The sequence below is a fragment of the Nothobranchius furzeri genome, chromosome 12 (genome assembly GCF_043380555.1).
Source record: "Nothobranchius furzeri strain GRZ-AD chromosome 12, NfurGRZ-RIMD1, whole genome shotgun sequence".
NCBI lineage: Eukaryota > Metazoa > Chordata > Actinopteri > Cyprinodontiformes > Nothobranchiidae > Nothobranchius > Nothobranchius furzeri.
Genome location: NC_091752.1, coordinates 20,477,688 through 20,501,206, shown reverse-complemented (window position 1 = coordinate 20,501,206; position 23,519 = coordinate 20,477,688). Strand labels below are relative to the sequence as shown.

Here is a 23,519-nt window from a genome sequence, read left to right as displayed (position 1 = left end):
CCATCAGGTGCTGTGGTCATTTTTTGCTATTGTAAATCTTGATTTCTGTTCATTTATTATTCCTTCTGGTGTTTAATCACTAAATAATTTCATTTTTGGGAAAGTTTTGATTAATTTGGTAACTTTATGGCACTTACACATGAACGTCGGCTCCAGTCCGCCTGGACCCGTTTTGGAGTGTTCTCATTTAGGTACCCATGGATTTTCCCACACACAACTGGATGTCTTTTCAGCCCTCTTCCCGAGGTGGTCTGCCTGGAGACGAACTGGTCCAACACACACACTGCTGACTGATTGGCCGGCTCAAAATTACACCTACCATTAGAGGGAGCCTCCGATTTGCAGATAGAATCAGCCCGCGGGGGCCTCCCGCACACGTGATTCATTATTGTTCTGGATGCTGTGGAGTTAACGAGTCTCTGACCGAAACCATTTTACTCCGTTTATCACTGCTGTGAGGAGCACGCACACCACACACGCGCACACACACACACACACACACACACACACACACACACACACACACACACACACACACACACACACACACACACACACACACACACACACACACACACGCACACACACACAGTGCTGCCAGATGCAGCAAAGCCGTATGCTGAATCAGAGTCTCCCAAAGCAAGACTGCTCAGGCCGTTTTTGTTTAATAATGGAGACACTGTGGACTTTTTCGTGCTCTTTGCCCCGCCCACGTGCTCAGAAATGTGTTCATGACATCACTGATATTTATTTTTCCAATTTTGGAGACCGCCTATGTGCTCAATCACGTTTGCATTCCTAGGGCAGTGTAGAATGAATACGGCCAGGCTGGGGCAGGCGGAGCGGAGTGGAGTAGAGTGGAGCTGATACTAGTGTGTTAGTGGCATTAGACCCTCCCATTAATTACAAGCCTAAAGGGATGTTCCACCCAAAAGTTAAATCATATTCCCCAGAGTTAGATAAGTGGGTAAAAGCATTGTGTAGCCCGCCCAGTCATTTTCCTGATCGGGCAGTATTCCTTTAGCTTTAGCTTAGCATAGACAATGTAAGTGAATGGTCACAGCTAGCACTGATGTAAGCCACCGCTGCTAAGCACAAGGGCATGATGCAGCAGCATGACATCTGGCAGACTTTGTCACTACAGAGTCCACTGTGTAGCATTTCACCCTAATGATCGTAAACAACACGTTCTGGGGCCGCTGCGTTGTGTCCTTGTCCCTTGCAGGGACGACTTACCGTGATGCTTTGTCTTAATGCAATCCCAAGTAAAAACTTGTCTCCTGTAATTTCTGTTATTTTAATTTGCAGTCGATAGGATTATTAAGGTCACCAAGAAAAATTAGGATCATTATTTAGCTATTGTCTTTACTTTTACAGATGAAATGCTAGCTGTTACCATCCACATGCGTTGTTTATGCTAAGCTAAAGCTAAATGAGCATTACCAGATTAGGAGAAAGACTGGCCTGTTTACAAAATGCTTTTTCCCCACTTATCTAATGCTAGAATATGGCAACAGGTGGAATTTTACTTGGAGATGGAACATCCCTTTTAAATACACGACAAGTGGAGAGGGCTCTGGTTGAACAATGTCTGGGAATGAAAGGGAGGTCATGAAATCAATATTTTCAGACTTGTGGAAGTAATTGAATTTTGTTTACATTTAAGTTATAAGAAATTACCTGTTACCTTTTGGAAATAATTTTTACAAGAACTAAAAGGCATTTTTGTAAAGAATCAAGTGGAATAGATAACAACCGACGGCCTTTTCCTGCTCTGATTACTGGATTACTTTTCTTAGAACCAAAAGGTTGAGACATCAGATGCAATTGTTGTAACAATAATATTTCTATGAATTCTTATCCTAAAATATGCCTCTGTTGTTGTTTTTGTTTTTATCTGGACCTGCTTTAACACAAAATAAAGTGGTTTAAGGAAGAGGATATTACTGTAAACACGCTGCAGCATTTGTCATGATTATAAACTTAATGTACAATGAGTTTATTGTCTGTAGGAGTAAATCAGTATTTTTGTTGTGTTGCTTTTTAATTTCACCATTTAATGTGGGAATGTTTTGTCAGCTGACTTTAATTGAATGTAACTGTGTGCCGTTGTGCCGTGCCACCAAACGTACATAACTGCTTCTTTGCTGTCGTTTCTCTGGTGAGTAGTACCTGTCGTACTGCATGGGCCTGTGCCCTCGTGCGTACAGCGATGACGAACTGCTGCTGCTGCTAACTATTGTGGGAAGGATCAGTCTAGAAACACGATGCATTCTCCAGTCCAGAGTGGAAGTGAGCTGCCTTCAGTATAAAATCTTCAACAACATCAGGGACTGGAGCGCTATGGTCAGTGTTGTCTATCTATCAGTCCACTGATTGTTTGTAGACGGCCTAAACTTCAGTGTAAAGAAGTGTGTTTTCTGTTTACCTCTAGCTGCCCAGAATCTGTCAGGCCCTCACTAATTTGACAGATGATCACCACAACATGTGTCTGCTGGTTCAGCTGCTGCCTGACAACACACGTGGAAAGTAAAAACATTTTTGGTTTATTCTGGTTTTTGCTTGCAACAGAAAAAAAAACAACTAAGTACAAGAAACAACTAAGATAAGAGATGAGATAAGACTATTGATCCCACAGTGGGAAAAGTTTTGCGTTACCACAGCTCAGACGGAGAGCAAAGGAGTGCAAAAGTGACCAAGACTGCAAAAATAAAGTCAATGCACAATATATAATATGCACAACAGTAGTTCCTATGTACATGCATACACAGGAAGCATTATGGGTAGAGGGTTGTGAAACATTGTGGAAGTAATAATACATAAAAAGTGTCAACTGTTATGCTACAACTACTTATTACTGTCCAAGTGGTACATATCTTTAAAGAGCAAGTCACCCCTACCGGATTCTTACTCAACTCCCACTTCCTGTTTGAAAAATGCAACAAATGCTGTTGCCTAGCAGACCGAGAGGGTGGAGCCTCTAACAAATACACACACACACACACACACACACACACAGGCTCACAATGACATTGTGACATCATATCGTACCAGCCAACGTTCTTGGGTACCTCTTAGCCAATAGCGATGGCATATTTAAATTCAAATGCCGTGCAGAGTTTTTACCTGACAACGGCACAACACTGACAGTTTTAGGCAGAAAATTAACATCAGTGTTTCCCTTACATAGGCGTAGCCGTGGCGGCCACCGCCACGCCTACAAGATCCCAAGTTTTATTGATTTTTTAAAATTTATTTATTTATTTTTGCGCCATTTCCCGAAGAAGCAGCGGGAACTACTGTGTTGTTGCTTGTGATCACAGCCGGCAGGCAGCAAGGAGGAGGCAGGGCAGGGTGGTTACAGCTAGGGCGGATAAAGCATTTTTGACGAATACGAGCATGAAACGAGCAAAACTCGTAAATATCTGTAGTCGTGCTGAAGGAAAATCTTCATTGGGTAACTGACTGTCTTCACGCTCTGTGATTGGCCAGTCACATAGAGCATCCGCCCCTCCCTCCACACAAAACTGCAGCCGGGACAGGAGCTCAGTCCGCTCGGCCCAGGCATCCACGCGCGTACACAGACAGTAACGGATCTCTTCACGGTCTCTCACGTTTCTTCAGTACTCCCTACGTTTTCTTCACCTCGCCTCTTTTTCAGTTCACTATTTAAAGTAACTTTTTTCGTAAGGTATGTGGTGCATTTGACAAGACAGAGCTGAAAAGGGCTCGTGCATGCGTCGGTCACTGCCTCTGCTCTGGCCGGGTTTTTTTTTAAGTTATTTTAACTCCCTCTCTATCTCTCTCTCACACACACCTTAATCAACATTGTTTTGTTTAACTGTGTGTGGGAAAATGCCAACAACGGTAGGAAAAAATCAGTTTAATCAAATTAAAATTAAAAAAAATTTCAAAGTTGTGTCTGGTTCTAGTATTTCATATTTCCTAGTTCCTGCTGCATGAGTTCAGATGAGTCAGATTCTGATTTTATTGAAAAACTTGTTCTGTAACAGTTCCTTTACTATTGTGATCAAAAATATTTAATCTCAATTCTGAGGCTGCTCTGTAAATAGTTTTCTAATAAACAATGCACATAGCACTTCTGATCAATTCATATCAATTTCAGATTTAAAATAATGTATTGATGTAAACCACGCCCACTAATTTCCAAATAATAAATAAGAGGTGCATTCATCTGTGTACGTCCTTTGATCTGCATTAGTGATATTTTCAGCACCAGAACAATGAAGCACAGAAACAGATTCCTGAGTTTGTTAGTAATTTTATTTATTAGGTGCATCTGACCTGTTCTATTCTTCTCTGAAATGAGATCAAATCAGTGCTTCTATGGGTCGTCTCCTCTCTGCACTAGAAAAATTTACTTTATTATAATGTTCACTGTAATGCATCTTGATGTTCTTAACAAATAAATCAAAGATATTGGTCAATAATGCCAATTATGTAAATTTGTGTTTCAGTCATTTTTATACTGGCTTAAAAATACTTCGTTGGACCAAAATAAAGGGGGCAGAAAGTCAAATAAAGGGGGGCAGAAGGAGATGTTTTTCCAGACACCAAGAAAAATTAAATGCCAAATCCTCCTGCAAAGTGTGCCACTGAGAGTTTAAAACAGAAATTATTCTTGTGCAAATATTGGTGTATTCACCTTTAATACTAGTTATTAAAATGCAGCAGTTGCTGGATTGGTGCAGTTCAGAGTGGAGTGCATCAGATAAAATAATATTAACATAAAGGTGAGACGTGTCATAATCCCCCCCCCCCACCCACCACCACCACAGCTGGAAAAATTCCTAGGGGAAACACTGAACATTTTAACTAAAATGCACTAAAGTGCAACACTATTGACTACACGTGTCTGCAGCACGATTAGATACGCATCATTTAGTTTATCAGAAAAAAAGTTGATTTGGGGTGGCTTGCTCTTTAAGTAGAGGCATGAACATGTGTGCACACATGTACAAATCTACATTTATCTGGTGTATTATGCATGGAGTACTGACCGTAGAGTTAAAGTGGCTGGGTGATTCATGACATCATAATGTGTTATAAAGCCTAAGAGTAAACGGATGTTTTCAACCTAACTCTAAGAAAAATACTTGTTTTAATTTACTGAAAGCGTTCTGGCAGATATGTTTAGATTTATTAATGTTATATTTTCCCAGCTGCACCTTATTATTCCTTTTTTAATTTCTTATAGAAACTTAAGGCAACATCTGAGCATGTCCTTCATCTCCAAATTGCTGGATGGAACGAGCATTTACCGACCTCCTTCAGAGGGCTTCCAGGTGACCTGTTTTACTTCAAGTCCTGTCTTCTGTTAATCTGAAATCATTCATTTGGTCTCAACAAATCTTTTGCTAATGTCTTTGGGCCCTTTTGTGTTGCTCAGCTTGCTGACTTGAGGCCGTACCTTCCCAGAATGCGGCCCTCCGTTCTTTTCTGTGTCATGAATCAAAAAGACAAAGAGGGAGACACCGTCACTCTAGACCAACAGGTGAGGATCAGGTCACGGAGCCACAGAAATCCAATAAAACTGTGTTGTTTTTTCTGATGCGAGTTTCTGTCCATCATGTGTTCCAGGCGTACTACCTTTGCTATAGCCTCCTGACGCTGATGAATGAAGCTTCTAATTTTCACATCTTCCCACAGAATCAGAAGGTAAAAAAAAAACCTCTTCCGTCCTCGTTGGGGAACAGAATCCAGCCAGGGTGGTTTTAACTGTTTTCTGTCTTTAGGCACAGCTGCTTGCTTTATCGAATGAGCTGGAAACTCACGTTAAATGTTACATCAGAGAGAGTGCGAAGTGTCTTTACCGCAGCAAGGTGAGCCTTTGAAGGATTAGCTTTAGAACGTTCAAATACATTTAAACACACCTTCCATTTGGTTGTGCAAAACATGGAGTCACCTCAGAACAAAACCGGAGTTACAGAAAAGAGGGCGCTGCTGTCTAATGAGAGGTTTCATCAAAACACTGAAGTTTTGAGTCTTTCCAGACCTGGTTTGTTGTCGTTTTACCTCAGTGATGTATATGAAGCTGTGCTGTGTTAAATAAAACAACTGAGAGAAAGTCCCTGAAATAAACTGAGAGCTAGGGTTAGGGATGATGGAAAGTTACTTGTCTTACCAAACCGCCACATTTCCCGAGGTTCTCCACTCATTACACTCTCACGCAGCAACAGAACACCACTGGTGTGAGAGGTTTTCCGCTCAATAATATCAGAGGAGAAACAGCCGGCTGCTACCACTTCAACTTTAAGACAAACTACCAGAGTACCAAAAAGAAAAACGCCATTTGAAGTCCTGGACAACAAAAGACGGCTGGACCTAGAAAACGGCAACTGGTGTTTAGCAGGTCCTTGTTTCTTCTTGAAACGTGGGTTTCTGGTCAGGGAGATGCCCAAGGGGAGGCGTGAGTGCTCCATGACCATGTTTGCGTTCAAAACCTATATTTTTTGTAAATTCGCTAAAGCAGCTTTAACTATTAGCTCATAATAAGCAACCTAATGGGTTCTAGAATGCCACCAGATAGTCAAATAAGCAGATGTGTTTTTCTATAACATCCTTGTTGTGTTTGCCTGCTCAGCAAAAGACTAAAAGTGAGTTTTCTGATCATTTTACGTCTGTTCCAGTTTAACCAGTTTGTAGAGAAACTAAAACCTCTTAGCCAGAGATTCAAATTAACATAATTTAACAGTTTGTAAAGTTGGATCTTTTATTTGTTTTTGTTTTCATAAAAATCAGGGACTTATTTGAACATTTTAGTTTGCGCCATGGCATCATCGCTGCCCACGCGGTACGTTAGTTTTAAGATGACTGGCACGTGCCTGCTGAGAGTAACCGAGATGAAGAAACAATCTTTTATATAGCGCCTCTCCAGATAAAATCACAAGGCACTTCACAAAAATGAAAAATATTTTTCTTTTAATGGTTAAAAATCATAAAAATGAGAAAATTAAAAAAAAAATTGGGGAAAGAGAAAATAAATAAAGAGGTAATCAGTGGAACCCGGGAAAGGAGAGATTGGTAGAGAACTGAATCTAGCTACAGATCCCCGTCACTACAGCTGAACAGTCATTTAAAATAAAAACCATAACTATGATATTAGCTATCGACTCAGAGGACATCGCTTCATTTATAAAACTTTAAAACGGATCACAATACTAACAATAAATGTTTCTTCCAGATGAACAGATTGATGAAACATTAAATTGAAATATCAGCTTTTTATGATAAAAGTCAACAGCAAAGCAGTTTTTCTGTCACCTCTGGCCCTAGCTGACTAAAAATAGACCAGGTGCTGTAAATGCACTGACTACTGTTATGACCAGTTTGTTTACGTTTGTAGATCTGGTGAAGTTTCTTCTCTTCCTCTTTCAGGTGAAGGACCTGTTAGCCCGGATCTACACCAAGTGGCAAATGCTTCTTCAGAAAATCAGACCTCTTGATGTACAGCAGTTAAAATGTTTTTACACAAAACTTCTCTTAAGACTGATCAGCAGCAGAAAGTAATGTTTAAACCTGTGTTATTTTATTTTTTCATGTAGGGTAAGCTGTATGATTATTGGCAGCCTGCAGATATGTTAAGGAGCACCCAAGAGGATGAAGAATGCACTTTAATAGAAGATGAAGAGGATGAAACCACTCTAACCAGTGAGAGAGATGGACTGATGGTTGATGAGAAGGAAGAGGACAGGGTGATGGAGAAGATGGAGACTGAAGGACAGGGCACTGAGGAGGACATGAGCAGATCAGAGGGAGAGGATAGTGACTCCAACCAATCGATGCCGGGGAGCCAACCTCATGCGGTGGACGAGCCAATGGACATCTGCGCTGGAGAGTACTGAACTCTGATGGCAACTGTGTCCCACATATTTCTGTTTCTGGGTTCTCACACCCACTGCCTTATTAATAAAGATTGCACTTTTATTAACTGGCCCTGGCTATTTGTAACCCAAAGGCCACAGAGTGATATTTTTGTTAATTTAAAAGTACGCTTTTGATTAATGACAACTTTTTTGTTTTACCGCAGTTTTTGCACAGCTCTGTCTTTTGTAATTGTGTAAAAAAAAATGTGTGTTTGCTGACTTGCCTTTTAATTCTCCCTCTAGGGAAGTTATGTTTTAATTAGTTTTTTCAAGGCATCTGCCAAGTACAAAAAATAAACTGTTTACAAATGCCAACTTCTTTATTATTTCAAAACTACAGTGAGAAAAGTGAGTAGTCATTAAATTACGAATTCAGTAAATATGAAGAAACTTTCTTTGACTTTTTGGAAACCATGTTGACACAACAGACGAACCAAAACTTCACATCAGCAGTTTGGATCCGCCCCCTTGACTGTTTTACCCCGCCCCACTTTCACCCAGTTGCTAGGCAACGTCAGTCAGGTGACTGTGCAGACAGAATATGGCCGACCTGTCAGAAGACCAATGAGGGAAAGGCCAAATTTTGCATAATCGATCTTATTTTTTTCCGTCCTTTGAGACTAAAGTTGACCGTCGCGGGCAGCGTTTATCCAGAACCATCCAAGGTAAGCGTGGGAGCGCTCGTTGCAACGGTCAGTGTCTCGGAGCCGCGGCAGACTGTGGTGGTGCTAAGCGCTAGCTGCTAGCCAAACAGTCCCCGCTTTTTCTTTTTTTTTTTTCATCGTCATCCCCGACGAATTTGAGAAAATGTGATTTATACAACTTTACAGAGACGTAGCAAGTTTCTCTAAACGAGGCAGAGGCAACGCCAAGCCTAGCTTGTACCCAGTTAAACAGCGGTGCGGCGTTTAAGGACATTTAAGTCAGGGAGAATTTCATTGACCCTCCTGGGAGCTAGTCACCAGGAGATCATAGGATCAACTCATTTATGAGCGCCTTTGAGTAAAGTTCGCGTTCTTGATTTTCTCAGGACATTTTATTTTGTAATTTATTCTAATCGACAATCCTCTGTAAAGCATGGGCAAACCACACAGGAAGAGTAAGCTTTAGGGTTTGATTTTCTTTCTGGTTTGTTTTACCTTTGACCTTAGAGCTAAAGCTCTTACTAGCCGTTAAACTGGGGAGGATGCATGCGTGATTTATGCTACCCACTATTTAGTCACCACACTTAATCATAACAGAGCAGCAGTGCACAATATTTTCACAAGCATCAGTAATTGTGTTTTATAATCGATGCATTTGCAGTGTGGTGACATAAATATAAGGCAGCTCTGATTCATCCTTTGTACATAATGACGTCACAAAAGCATTGCAGCATAATTATAATACTTTGCATGCATCATTTAGGCAGCATCATTTACAAAGGGGAGGCCGTGACCAGTTTTCCTCTAATGAGATGCTCCTATCTGCTGTTTTTGACCAAATTACAAAGCCCGTATGAATTATTAATTCTATTTCTAACAACTGATCCGATTGCAGATGAGTGCTTTGCCGGATGGAGTGGCAAACGGCCCAAGTAGGAGCAAACACTCTGCTGAATATCCTCAGATTTGGGAGAGGCCGTGGAGTCTTGAAGAGATCCGGCAGCACAGCACCAACTGGTCTTTAGCTGCTGACTCCGGAGTAAGTCTGAACTAATACTTGACGCCTTTCAAACAGAGGATTGATGAAATGCTGCAGAAAGATTGCAAAACGTGCTTTGTAGCAACTGACTTTATTTTTTCCTCAGCTCTTTCACTTCCTGCAAGACTTCTCCCAGAGGATGTTGTCAAAAACGCATGAGATTGAGAAGCAGCTGGACAGTCTCATCTGTGACACTAAGGCCACCGACAGCCGCTTGCACACCGTCTTCAACGACTTCCTGATGCTGTCTAACACACAGTTCATAGAAAACGTAATGCATGTTTTCAAAAATATTCATGTTCCACATTAACCATGGACTCCAGTAACAGAAACCTTTTTTCTGCCGTTGCGTTTCGTTACAGAGAGTGTATGACGAAGAAGTGGAGGAGACGATTTCTAAAGCTGACGCATTAGAAAAGCAGCCTGAGCCGGTACATTAACACTGAAAAAAGTCTGTTCGAACTCCTCATTTTCATAAATATTACAACAGTTATTTACTTTTTTTTAGCAGAAGGAGAAGACTCGAGAGCAAAAAGAAGCAGAGCTGATCCCTAAGATGCAGGAAGCTGTGAACTACGGTCTGAAAGTTCTGGAGTCCGCCTTTGAGCATCTGGACATCAAAGCAGGAAACTCTGACTCAGAGGATGAGGACATCTCAGAAGAAATGGAGCTCATCCTGGAGCCCAAGGTGTGCTGAAAAGGAAAAAAAATGAAATAAGATTGTCCCCAAGGCTGTAAGTTAAATTTCTTTGTGTGATTTTTGGTCTTTTATTTAGGATCTTTACGTGGACAGACCACTTCCATCTCTGATTGGTTCCCAGTCCTTCATGGAACAGGACGATGTAGGACTTGGTGACCTGTTAAGTGATGGTAATTATCCAACAGAAGCTTGTTCATTTCCTGGAACACGATATTCACAAAGTGGAGTTTATCATCCTTATTTTATTTCTGTTTTAGAAGTGTCGGTTGACAGTGACAGAGACAGTGTGATCGACAGCGAAGATGACAAGGAAGAAGCTGTAAGAGTGTTTTTCCCTCTTCGTTCACTTTTTTGTTGTTGAGAAAACCAAAGAAATGTCTTTCTGCATTTTGTGAACAGCATTCAGACGAGGACTCTTACCAGGAGGAGCAGGAAGGTCACAATAACATTAAGAAGGTAATCTTGTCTTCATGTTGGTTCAGAATCTTAATTTAGCATAACTTTCTATGCAAACATGTCATTTTCCATCTAGAAGTCATCTGTGATCAGTTATGATGAGGAAGACGAGGATGACGAGGAAGAGGAGGATTCTGACTTATTTGGATCAGACAAGGAGGATGAAAACGATGACTCAAATGTAGGAAATCAGTAGCTTGAGTTAAAATAATGTCTTTTTTCAGAATAAGCCTGACGTATTTTTCGTATCACAGAACACGGGGCCTTCATCCTTTGCTGATGAGCTTGCCGCTCGAATCAAAGGAGAAACGTTTAATAGACCCGAGGGAGATCGCGCATGTGAGTCGTCATTTAAAAGTGTTTCATTCCTAATTTAATTTTTCATTTCTACACCTCATCGAATTTAAAGGTGCAATAAGTGAGAATTTTACATCCCAAAACTGTCTCAGTCATGTCTCACCACCACTGGAAACGGAGCTTTCAGTCGTTCTGCTCCTCGGCAACTCTGAAACTCACTCCTCTCATTCAAACCCAAACTCAAAACTCACCTGTCCAAACTGGCTTAAACTCTCTAGTCCACAAACTCTCCACTCTGTAATTTATAGTATATTCTTTGTACCTATATAATTTAAATGATCTTATTCTTATTTTCATGTAAGGTTTATCATGTTTTTGTGAGGTGACATTGGGTTTTGAAAGGCGCCTATAAATTAAATGCATTATTTATTTATTTAATGGAAGGAAGGTTATACTGAAGCGGTTTTCAGTCTCAGCCAGCTGGTGGGTTCTCAGTTTTTCTCCTTTCCAAAAGTCTGAAAACAGGCAGATCACGTGTTTCCATCCAGTGGTGCAAGTGTGCAGGGTGTCCCGATTGCTCAAGTGTGGACCTTGGCCCCGCCCCTTTTGCATCCTTGATCCGCACTTTGCCGAAGCCTTAGTGTGGGCTTTAGAGAACTGTATCACCCACAGTCCATTGCTGTTTGGGAATTTTAACAAAAAAGCAGCGAAAGTGCCTTCTACAAAAATGTGCATTTTTAAGTTTAAATATCATAATATTAAATATTTAATCATTATGTACATGTGTGATTGCAATCAAATGTTTCTCTGTTGGACAGATGCTTCGCATGTCTGGTGGGCCACCAGGCTTATAAAGCTGTTTGATCACCCGCTAGGCTAAGTGTTGTCATCACCCCCTCCCCCATCCCTACCTTCTCCGCTGACATAACTGACGAGAAATGGTAGCGGAGTGATTGGTGCGATATTGGCCACGCCCCTTTTGCACCATTGATGCAGACTTTGGCAAATTCTCACTCCGTAGCTTTAGATAGGCCTTTAACTTAACTAATTTCCCACCGCGTCTTCCGCGGCGACTATGTTGTTTCTTTCGCAGAGGGACCACAGAAACACGATGCAGGTCCATAGGAAGCTCCAGCAATGGCGGCAGAAACGTTTTCCACTCTTTATGAGCAAGCAAATTCCTCGTCGGAACAGAAAATCGAAGATCCAACAATGTTTGTCGATCGTACACCAGTAGAGTCCACTTTTTGGTGTAAAAGGACAAATAAAAGCACAAAACCACTTAAAACTATCAGCGACAGACATCCGCTTTACACACCGGCGCCATCTTGTCAGTTATTTTTTTAGGTGGCCAAAACAATACAAAACAGTGACCAGCATCACGTCATGCATTGCTGCTGATGACTCAATGCTCCTTGTCCCAATTCTGTAATTATTTTTACACTTCTGTACCACACACTCAAAGTCTTCCTCCCACTTCCTCCAAGTGCACTTCTCAGAAAGCTGCAGGGCGCGGTGCAAGTGTTGGGATTGGACCTATGTTTACAATTTGTCCTGCCTCCATACTTCTTGGTTCCAGAGCCAATCATATTTGAGCATGCAGAGTTGCCGTGTGTGTGCCGGCATTTGTAATCCGACACCGGCCGGAAAAGAGCTGCATTGTTGTGGACAGAATGGAAACCAGTAAAAGGAGCGACCCAGAAGTTATTTATTGTACCCCTAAGAAGCTTTAGCGTCTTTTTATTTACCTCTAATATCGGTTAAAGAAGGCTGGAGGCAAGCTGAATCTTCTGGAGCTGAGCCGTAGATGGCAACAACCATGAAAGTCACAAAGGGGAGGAAGAGAGTCCCTTGTTTGTTTTAAAACATGGACTGCAGTACCAAAATTTGACCACAAGATGTCATTTTTACTTATTGCACATTTTAATTGTAGTAAAAGTGAGTTGTATCTGAATTGTCATGCATTTTTCTGGAAGCACTGGCATCTAAAAAGAAGAGTAAAGGCAGAAAAGAACCAAAGCCAACAAATCCACAGGGTAGGGAACTCATTTCTCATCCTTCTGTTTTTTTTTCTTCATTGTTTTTTAAAATCTTTTTCAAAGGCTGCAATAGTTATTTAACAGTGGTTCGTTTAGTTAGAATTGTGTCTAATATTATGTGGCAGCAGCTGAAGAGGATAGCGATGACATGTTTAAGCCTCCCAAGCTGGACGACGAGGATTTCTCTCTATTTGGAGGAACAAGCGGCCTCTTCAGCAGAGGGAAAGGACTCTTTGACGATGATGACGAGGTGCCAGAATCATTTGTTTATCTCTACACCAGAGAAACTTTGGTTTTTGATTTGTGTTGTTTTATGATCCACCACACAGGGAGACCTCTTCTCTGAGGCGCCAAAACCCGCATTGGAGGAGAAAAAAGACACGAACGAAAGCATAAAAAGTGCGGCTCAAACCCAAGGTAGGATAAAAGATAAATACATTTGCTCTTGGAGAGCTAAGCAGCGGACTGAGAGCTTTGCTTTTATGTCCAGAATCTAACAAAACCATTAAGAAGATTCCAGCTGGTGCCGTGTCAATATTCCCAGGTAGTAAAACAGCAACAGGAATCTCTCTCTCTCTCTCTCTCTCTCTCTCTCTCTCTCTGTCTCTCTCTCTCTCTCTCTCTCTCTCTCTGTGTCTCTCTCTCTCTTTCTCTCTCTGTCTCTCAATCTCTGTCTCTCTATCTCTTTCTCTGTCTCGCTCTCTGTATCTCTCTCTCTGTCTTTCTGTCTCTCTCTCTCTCTCTGTCTCTCGATCTCTCTCTATCTCTCTCTCTGTCTCTTGGTCTCTATCTCTCAATCTCTCTCAATCTCTCTCTCTGTCTCTATCTCTCTCTCTGTCTCTCTCTGTCTCTTGGTCTCTCTCTCTCTCTCTCTCTCTCGATCTCTCTCTATCTCTCTCTCTGTCTCTCTCTGTCTCTTGGTCTCTCTCTCTCTCTCTCTCTCTCGATCTCTCTCTATCTCTCTCTCTGTCTCTCTCTGTCTCTTGGTCTCTCTCTCTCTCTCTCTCTCTCTCGATCTCTCTCTATCTCTCTCTGTCTCTATCTCTCTCTCTCTCTCGGTCTCTTTCTATCTCTCTCTCTCTCTCTCTCGATCTCTCTCTATCTCTCTCTCTGTCTCTCTCTGTCTCTTGGTCTCTCTCTCTCTCTCTCTCTCTCGATCTCTCTCTATCTCTCTCTCTGTCTCTCTCTGTCTCTTGGTCTCTCTCTCTCTCTCTCTCTCTCGATCTCTCTCTATCTCTCTCTCTGTCTCTCTCTGTCTCTTGGTCTCTCTCTCTCTCTCTCTCTCTCGATCTCTCTCTATCTCTCTCTGTCTCTATCTCTCTCTCTGTCTCTCTCTGTCTCTTGGTCTCTCTCTCTCTCTCTCTCTCGGTCTCTTTCTATCTCTCTCTCTGTCTCTATCTCTCTCTGTGTCTCTGTCTCTTGATCTCTGTCTGTCTCTGTCTCTCATTCTCTTTCTCTCTCTGTCTCTCTGTCTGTCTCTGGATCTCTCTGTCTCTCGATTTCTCTCTCTGTCTCTATCTCTTTCTCTGTCTCTCTCTCTCTGTCTTTCTGTCTCTCTCTCTCTCTCTCTCTCTGTCTCTCTCTCTCTGTCTCTCGATCTCTCAGTCTCTCTCTTATTTTTTCCGTTTCATCATACTCTGACAGATAACAACCTCTTCAGTTTGGGTAAAGAGTCTGATTCAGAGGAGAGGAAAGAGAATGGCACATCAGCATTTAAGACCATCGCTGTCCCCAAACATGTTTCCACAGGAGCTGGCGGTGCTGGAGGAGGTGGGCTGTTTGATGACGATGAGGAAGATGATGACTTCTTCAGTGAGAAAAGCCTGAAAAAGCCAGATTCTAGTAAGTGAATCAAATTAATAATATTTTTATTGGGTTATTTCTTTCTTTGATCGTTTGTTTCCTTTAGTTGTACAAGAGAAATCCAAACCCAAAAGACCCATTGACCTGTTTGATGATGAAGATGATGAAGATGGGGACATCTTCAGTAGCAAGCACAGCATACAGACTCCCGCTCAGACCCAGAGAGAGGTCGTTGAGGAGAAGGAGAAACCTCCTGAGAGAAAGGTGAATAAAACTCTAGGTGTTCTGCTGCTTTTGAACCAGGCGCTCCTTCGTTAAACCATCCATCGCTGCTTTTAGATGCCTCCTGGAGCCATCTCCATGTTTGGTCCCGCCACTAAAAGCCTGCTCAGCGAGGGCCTGAAAAAACGGCAGCTGTCCACCAGCGAGGAGTCCAACAAATCTGACGAGGTCTTAATATGCCACAGTTTACTAATTTACTCCCAACTAAATCAAATTTGGTGTATTTTCACACACAGAGGGGCTGGTTTTCAACCTAACTAGGCTCCTTTCAGCGTTAGTAGTAACAGCCATTTTGGAGTGACAGTCTTCAGATAGGTATGATAATAGAACGTGATTCCACTATTCTCGTTTAGAATTTAATGGCAGGAACACTTTTATTTATTTATTTATTTTTGCACCAGGAAAACAAAATAAAGGACAAGCTTAGTAAAATGTTTTGTTTTTCTCCATTTTAGAACACAAATTAAGAAACGTTAAGAAATCTAATGATACTTAATTAGCAATTATGCAAACATTCCAAAATTCATTTCTGCATTAAAGTGACAATGTGTATTTTTTACCGTTAATCTCTGGAAATAGCTGTCAAACTGTGGTTATAAATGAATTAAAAGATGCAGGTCTCATAACATATAACCATAAAAATGGGAGTTGGTCCAAGTCTGAGCGGCTGGATGCTTCTACGGGAGCTCGTGAGGACAAAATGCATTTACTGATTTGTAACCAATGGTTACAAAACTTTCACCATTAATAAACGCTTTACACATTTACCTCTTCGCTCGTTGCCAGTGATAAGAGGGAGTCTGATGTGCTTGTTATTTTGCTGGAGGTTGCACTCCTGGGGATTTTTGACCCTAATGGCTATCCGTTGGTAAGGTCTTATTTGAAACAAAAATAATGCTTTTTTGCAATGATTGTCCCTATTGCCAGGGAAAATACACAGAGTCACTTTAAGAGTCCAGTCCTTGTCTATTCTGCTCCAGTCACATATTTCAGTAACACGTTACTGGTCTTACGTCGTTACAATGATCTTTAGCTTACTTAAAAATATGATTCTGTCCTTTTAACACTTTTTTTTTGGTAATTATTCTGTTTTTGTTTGATAAATCCTTATTCTGTTAGTAATTATAAGCAGAGAAAGCTTCTGATCTTTTGGTTTGTATAATGTGGATTGCAGAATGCTCCTGTTACTGCTGCTGTTGGAAAAGCTTCTGCTGAGCAAACTGACAAACATCAAACCAGCAGCCTTTTCTCTGACGACGAAGAGCCGCAGGTAACGCTAGCAAACACTGATGCTAAATCTAATCATTATATTAGCGTACTCGGGCTACAAGGGGGAGCTCAGCTCCCCTGAAAGGGTGGTGAGCTCCTCCCAAAGCCCTCAACTGACACACCCAGGGGAAGCCTGAAAAAAAGATCCAGTTGCAACCTACATTACATGACGTTTATGGACTGTCGGCGTAGTGGAACTGTTTTCGAGCATGCTCCTGCTGGGCTCCCACTGGGATTACATCATGTATGTTTTTGCCTTCCGTAGTTATTTCCAACCACCCCGAAAAGCCGGTTAAAACCTGAACCTACGAGCCTCGGCAAAACCAGCAAGGCTTCCTTGTCGATATTCGACGATGAGGAAGACGAGGTGACTGAATTTATACAGTTAAATAAACAACGTTGTGCTCTTGATGACGGTGCATAATCGTAACCTTGTTCTTCATCTGCAGGATCTGTTTGCATTTGCTGCTAAATCGAAAGAAAAGCCTAATTTAGTGAAATCTTCCAAACCACAACCCAGCAGCTCACTTTTCAGTGATGATGAGGTACAAAAGTAGATAAAAAAGTAACGTTTTCCTGCACGCTGTTTTTGTTTACTTGGATATTTACTTTGGTGCATTATTATTTGGGTCAGCAGGACCAGTGGATGAGTTCAAAAAAGAAACCAGACACCAAGTCAGAGGGGATAAAAACAAGCACCAGCGTGCCATCTGGGCTCCCAAGCACCAAAACACCTAAAAAGAGCAGCCTGTTTGATGAAGAGGAGGAGGAGGATCTGTTTGCTTCAGCAAAAGACTCAAAGTATTTACAGATGAAGAAATAATAATCTGAATATTTTTGCACAACTTAACTGTTTTAATCATCATTTGCCCTTTTCTGTTCCTCATAGTCAGAAGAAACCTCAGAGGGTGGCTCTTCTGTTTGAAGATGAAGGTGACGATGAAGAGGGAGGCTCTCTCTTTGGCATCAAACCTGCGTTTAATACTGAAGCTCCATCCAAAGTGGGTTTTTGAACATGTTTCTAGTATATTTCTTACTTCTGGTGATTAAAGAAAATGTTCTGTGACGTTGAGAACGTCGGCAGACAACGAGTCATTTCATTACCTGTGTTTCCCAGACGCCTCATGCCACCTCTGAGCCATCCCCCTCGCATAAAGAAGGTTTTGTTCCTAAGACGTTGGGAAATGATAAACGACATGAGCAGCAGAAGCCTGCAGAAACCCCTGAGCCTCCTCCTACTTCGCCATCGCAGGAGGGTGCCACAAGTAGAAAGAAGCCCGCAGGAGCAGTCAGCCTCTTCGGCGGCATCGACGTTCTTGACGCGCTGACAAAGACTCCGCTGGATGGAGATGATCACGATGACGTCTTCCTCTCAAAGGAAAGACCACCGCCAACTGAGGAGGAAAATAAGGAAGTGAAGGGAAAAGCTAATGCTGTTAGTCTGTTTGACGATGATGGTGATGAAGAAGATGATGAAGAGGTGGATTGGAGCGACTCGCTGTTCGTTCCCAGTCAGGCCACGACGAAGAAGACGCAAAAGGTTTGTTTTGTAGAAAAACTTTATTTATTTATTCCTTTATTTTGCGGCTTTTTCACTTCTGATGAAAACTTTCCTGCAGTCTGCAGAAGAGCGGCCGCAGCTGAAAAGCACCGGAGTGTTCCAGGACGAAGAGCTGCTGTTCAGTCAGACGCAGCAGAAGGACAACGACCCAGACGTTGACCTCTTTGCAACCTCAGAAACGGCTGCAGTCAGTAGAAGAGCTATTTTCATTTGTCTTCATTTCTGTTTTCTCTTTTAATTGATTAAGTTTTTTATCAGCAATCGAAATGCTTTTTAAAATGAACCACATAAAACATTTCTTTTGTAGAGTTCCGCAGCCAGCTCGGTGAAGCCAGCAGCTCAGAGTCTGTTTTCAGACGACGATGAAGACGACCTTTTCAGCTCCGTCAAGTCAAAGCCTCCACCTCCGGTAGCCGTTAGGAAAACGATTTGAGGAGGCTGGATTTCTGCTGACCAACTGCAGAAAACAACCTAACAAGGTTTTGATTTGAATTTCCAGAAAGTGGCAGAGAAACCAAGCAGACCTCAGGACAAAGCGCCTCTTGCAAGCCCAGAACCGGTGTCAGAGATCCAGGTTGGTTTCCACACACACCCAAACCCATACGGCTGAAGAATATTTGTTTGCTTTTGTTGCATCGTTTTTATTTATGTTGCAGTAGATTTTGTCGTTTGCCAGTTTAACACCAGAAATTCTGATCCTGCTGTAATTTGACCACACAGAAGCCTGCACCAAGTCCTGTAAAACCTAAAGATTCCTCATCAAGGATTGGCAAACTTCAAGTAATTTTGATCTTTTTTTTTTTACTGACTCAAATCTTTAATACTAACATGTCTCTGATTTCTTTTAAAGAAATCTGTTTTATTGTCTCTCAAATGTTTCATCCTTCTGTCTTTTTTTTTTTTTTGTTCCATTTTTATAAACTTTGGCTGCTATTTAGTAGATTAACTTTGTGTAAAAACAACTTGTTTTTACTCCTCGAAGAAATTTCTCACTCCCTTTTGCCGTTTCAGGAGTTTTTACTCACTTTCTTTTTGCCTTTGCACGATTTCCATCTTCCATCCTGGTTTCTCTGAACATTTAGCGTTCTGGAATCGTGTTTGAAGAACTTCACGAGCAGAGAGTTGGTGCAAATGTGTAGTTTTAAAAGACCTGTACCGTGCTGTTTTACATCTTCCAGAGCAACGATAGGCACAACATATCATCAGATATTACCATTGGCACTGATGAGATGTCAGTTTTTTATTTTGTGACTCATTACTTAAAAATGGAAATAAAATGCTTCGATTGATGAAACCTTGCCTCCACCCACATGAAGTCCCCCAGTGCACAGCTGCAGACCCAGAGACTGGAAATTCACACTTGTAGCAGAGATGCACACACAAATCAGACAGGAAAAAGGTGGCTGGGATGAATTATTGACCCAGTCCGTTCCTGATGCTCACTCGCTAAACTTTATAACTATTTAGCTGGTGGTTGACGTTTTGGTTGCACTCCCTGCCCAGGCCTCTGTTGGGTGGTTTTATTGTTGGAATGGTGCTGGTTTGAAGAAGTAAAATGGCTGAAAGTCCACTCCAGTAGTGGTGGAATTTAACAAGCAGTCTGCAAAATCACGGTCACATTCTACCTTGGGTTTGGAGAGCTCCTGAAGATGTAATGCAACCATTTCCGTTGATTAAACTCTTCTGCAGGAAGACCGGAGAGGGATCCAGTATTGCTCGCAGACAAAAATGCATTTTTGTGTTCTATGTATTATTTAAAGTGCAGACTAGATCACTTCTTCACGACTGTGGAGATTAACTCATTCACTGCCAGCCGTTTCCTGATCAGTAAAGCCCTTCGCTGCCAGCGTTTTTCAGCATTTTCACTGTTTTTTTTAAGAGTCACAGAACGTTGCGCGCTAGGATGATGTCAATGCCAAAACTACCAAAACAAAGAGTAGACTCACCTCTTACATCAGGAAGAATCCGCATATTTGGAGAGTTATCCGTTCTTTCATTATCCGTTGTTGAATTGTGATCGGCAGAAACTTTTCTGGTTCGCACCACACTTTTTTTACAGCAGCGGCCCAAAACGATCTCCTAACACGTGGATTTTCGGCTTCCTGGTCACGTGACATGCGCAGATGAAGATCAGCTTTAGAGCTGGGGTGTTTGTTCTCACGGTGCGGGGGCTCGTTCTGACGCCTACACAGTAAAAACACGCAAATGACGACGTGTCATCAATGGCAGTGAATGACTGAGGAAATTACAATAAAACATGATCAAAAGCTCCAAAAAGTACTTTTTGCATGATATAGTCCCTTTAAGAAAACAAACATGGTTCTCACTGGGGTCACAAATTAAGAAAACACTGCTTCAGATGAACAACTATGCAGGGTGTTTTATTTGAAAAAATGCTGATAAGCGATCTGTGCAGCTCAGTTTTCTGATCTGCAGCACTCAGAAGTGATCGTAGAGAAGCGATTGTTGCTGCACAATAATCTGAGAAGGATTTCTCTATTTACAAACACTAGAGTGCATCATTTTAATGTGATGGAGTGGGAGGTTGTGCTTACTAGATTTAAAGGCCTGGTGAGAACTAGATGATGTTTTTGATGCTCTGATGGATCTCGGAGAGTAGCGCCTTCTACCCTGAAAAGTGAGCCTCTTTTTACGTTCAGGCCAGTCTGATGATCGACCCAGCTGCTTTGCTCCCTGGTGCCGGTCCCAGTATGTCGGGGGCTCTGAGTTCTTCCTCTGGGGTGTCCAGCTCCAGTATGAGTCCCAGCCCTGTTTCCACCCCCATCGAGACTCCGGCGGAGAACGAAAGAGCGGTGAGCTTCGACACACCAGTCCAGGTCACAACCCTGGTGAGCACGCACAAGGTGGGTTTTACATCCCCAGAGGCTGACACAACATTCTATTGCAATGTTAGCACATGATGTTAACAATTATCCCACCCAATGCAGGGCCGCGTAAAAGGTTCTGCACTTCGGAGACCCCAGTCCAGAGCAGCAAGGCAGCAAGCAGCTCAAAAGTCTGTGGACTATATAGGGGAGACTCTAGAAGATGGTTCTGGGCCAACATCTAGCCTCAATAGTTTAGTCCTACCTCCTCCTGAAAAGTCTCGCCAAACTATTCCGTCGTCTAACTCTGCTGCGCCTTCAGCCTTGCCAACGCCCTCACCTGCACAGTCCTCCCAAAACTCCCCCAGACCCTCTGAACTCACACTGCCAGCAACAACGAATGTCAAAAAAGAGTCCAGGAAGGACGGCAGCTTTACAAAGGCACCGCCACTCTCGGATGATGATAATGACGACGACCTCTTTGGTCCCGATGGACTCTTTGGGGTAAAATCGGTCACTAACAAGCCTACTAGAGAATCTACCAAGCCCAGTCCACCCCAGGCCAGTAGCGGGGTAGCAGAGGACAGAGATCTAAGCACACTTCCATCTATTTTTGATGACAACGACGACGACCTTTTCCACACCGTTAAGCCACAAGCAGCCTCAAAGAAGCCTGCTCAGGTCTCGTCCTTTTTTGAAGATGAAGACGATGACCTTTTTGGACTTAACAGCAGCTCCACACCAACATCCAAAAGTCACAAAGAAGTCAAGACCAGCAGCAGTTTTTCCAAACAGGACATTTTTCAGGTAGCTTTTACTTTTGGTCTCAGTCTGTCTGCTTTCTTCTACTGGGCTTAAGTTGGTCTCCTTCTGACTGGGTTTCTGTTGCAGGATGAAGCAGCCACCATACCTAAAGTTCAGAAGAAAGAGAAATCCACTGATGTCGACTTGTTTGATGACAACATAGACATTTTTGCCGACCTGATGGACACTGTAAAACCAAAACAAAAGTCCAAGATGAAGGGAGAGGCAAAGTCGATATTCGACGATGCCATGGGTAAGTATCTATGGAAGAGTGATGCATTATTATGTCCTAAGTTGTACCTTTTTGAATCTTCCATATCTAACTAAAATGTTTTAAACTCCTTTTGTTCTTTAAAGATGACATTTTCTCAACAAGCACAGTAAAACCCGGGACAAAGGCTCCCAATGAATCAAAGAAAAGGCCACCATCCCAGGAAATCAGTACATCGGCCGATTCCAGCAACATTTTTGATGACCCACTAAATGCTTTAGGTGGTAACTGATGTTTTGAAATGTCCAAATATGTAAAATTGTGGATATATTTGTTTATAATTGAGAGATTCACCTGAGCGATATTGGATACACTGTGGATAAGAGTATTTATTGCTATAAATTCAAATCAATACTGTGGCTTATTTTTGGCTGATAACACAAATGTTTATGATTCGTTTCATGGTCAAACAGCCTTCCTAATCATCTTTGCTTCATAGTTAATAAAATGTATTATTCATTAATATACATAACAGCACTTTAGCCTGGAGGCCTGCAGAAATTCAGCAGTAATATTTTTTTCTCTTTCAGTTCCTTGACTTTGCCTTGTGGGATTTCGTGTTTTTGTGCCATAATGTACTTCTTGTCTTAGTCATTTTTGACTGTTTTTTATTCAGAAATTCATTCATTTTCTTAACTTTGCCTGTATGAAAGCAAAAGTTCAATTTTAATAACTAAAAAGAAAATAAAAAAGAATATTTTATCTGACAAATGTGTAATCGTTTCAGGTTTGTTATTGACTGTTAAAAACAATCTGAAACATTTAGTTATAGTCTACCGTAACAGATCTGTTTTTGAACACTGTTTATTGGAGTTGTGTTTTTTTAATTTAATATTTTATTTTTTTAGCTGAGTATTTTCCTGTTCTATTATAATCATGAGCGTAATTTTGGCGGGCGGGGACAGGGGGACATGACCCCCTCTCCACACACACACACTTTTTCCAAAGCCAATTTTTGTCCTCTGCACTTTTTACCATCCAAAAACAATGTTACGCTATATTAAAACGAGTGGGAATGAAAATGACAAATGAGGTAAAAAACAAAGTTGAATTGAAAGTATTAATTACATTTTGTTTTACTGCCACCTCTGAACTTCACTCTTCATTCCTGACATTGCATAAAAGAGCATCTAGGCTGTAGTTTTATGCATAATTTCTATACTCACTGTAAAGACCCCCCCCCCCCCCCCTCTCTCTCTCTCTCTAAAGTCAAAACTAGGTCCATGATAATCATTACCCCCAAATGCATTACAGATTTGGGCACCATGACTCTTAATCCACTGTCACTGGATTCATTCTTCTTATCCGTTTGTTTTTTTTTCATTTTATTTTGTTCCATTAATTTTTTTTATTTTGTTCTTAGTGAAGCACCTTGTGATTTTTGTCTTGAGAGGCGCTATATAAAAAAACGTTTTTTTCTTCTTAACAAGTAAATCATTTTTTACTGTGTATTATTAAACACAAAAAATAAACTGCTTCACGTATTCCGGTGACATGTACATTTTTACTGGTTAAAATCTGATGATAAAAATATTAATATTCGAGCAAGTACGTGAAAAAAATTGTGCTGTCACGTGCAGAATCACGTGGGTGACACTTTTCTTGATGTCCCGCCTACATCAGCATTCTCAATTGGTTCCTTT

The 23,519-nt window shown here is 41.6% G+C and overlaps 2 protein-coding genes across 11 annotated transcripts in view; both read left to right on the top strand.

The window, feature by feature from the left end:
- slf2 (SMC5-SMC6 complex localization factor 2) overlaps positions 1-8,201 on the top strand; it is a 36,462-nt gene extending 28,261 nt beyond the window's left edge. The window contains exons 13-20 of one of the 2 annotated variants that reach the window (XM_015944364.3): positions 2,170-2,346; positions 2,435-2,529; positions 5,219-5,306; positions 5,411-5,515; positions 5,602-5,679; positions 5,757-5,843; positions 7,399-7,467; positions 7,566-8,201. In XM_015944364.3, the coding sequence (XP_015799850.3) occupies positions 2,170-2,346; positions 2,435-2,529; positions 5,219-5,306; positions 5,411-5,515; positions 5,602-5,679; positions 5,757-5,843; positions 7,399-7,467; positions 7,566-7,865 (999 nt within the window). In that variant the 3' untranslated portion in view covers positions 7,866-8,201. Of the gene's footprint in view, positions 1-2,169; positions 2,347-2,434; positions 2,530-5,218; positions 5,307-5,410; positions 5,516-5,601; positions 5,680-5,756; positions 5,844-7,398; positions 7,468-7,565 lie in introns of those variants that run through there. The other variant, XM_070542400.1, reaches the window with a different exon arrangement.
- A 184-nt stretch (positions 8,202-8,385) lies between these two features.
- On the top strand, positions 8,386-22,587 carry washc2c (WASH complex subunit 2C). 9 transcript variants are annotated; one of them, XM_015944358.3, is made up of 31 exons: positions 8,386-8,551; positions 9,426-9,569; positions 9,676-9,840; positions 9,932-10,000; positions 10,081-10,257; positions 10,346-10,439; positions 10,527-10,588; positions 10,669-10,725; positions 10,802-10,906; positions 10,980-11,064; positions 12,999-13,058; positions 13,187-13,311; positions 13,391-13,478; positions 13,552-13,605; positions 14,811-14,903; positions 14,971-15,128; positions 15,204-15,314; positions 16,321-16,416; positions 16,681-16,782; positions 16,865-16,960; positions 17,050-17,216; positions 17,305-17,416; positions 17,533-17,955; positions 18,035-18,163; positions 18,284-18,385; positions 18,476-18,550; positions 18,697-18,756; positions 20,637-20,840; positions 20,925-21,608; positions 21,693-21,858; positions 21,963-22,587. In XM_015944358.3, exons 2-31 carry the CDS (start codon positions 9,426-9,428, stop codon positions 22,106-22,108), a joined length of 4,209 nt encoding a protein of 1,402 aa, XP_015799844.3. In that variant the 5' UTR covers positions 8,386-8,551; the 3' UTR covers positions 22,109-22,587. The 9 variants fall into 9 exon arrangements, with proteins under 9 accessions (XP_015799844.3, XP_054606085.2, XP_015799843.3 ...); XM_054750110.2 differs by having other exon boundaries at positions 10,078-10,257; positions 13,190-13,311; positions 17,053-17,216; XM_015944357.3 differs by having other exon boundaries at positions 10,078-10,257; positions 13,190-13,311.
- Positions 22,588-23,519: the final 932 nt, after the last annotated feature.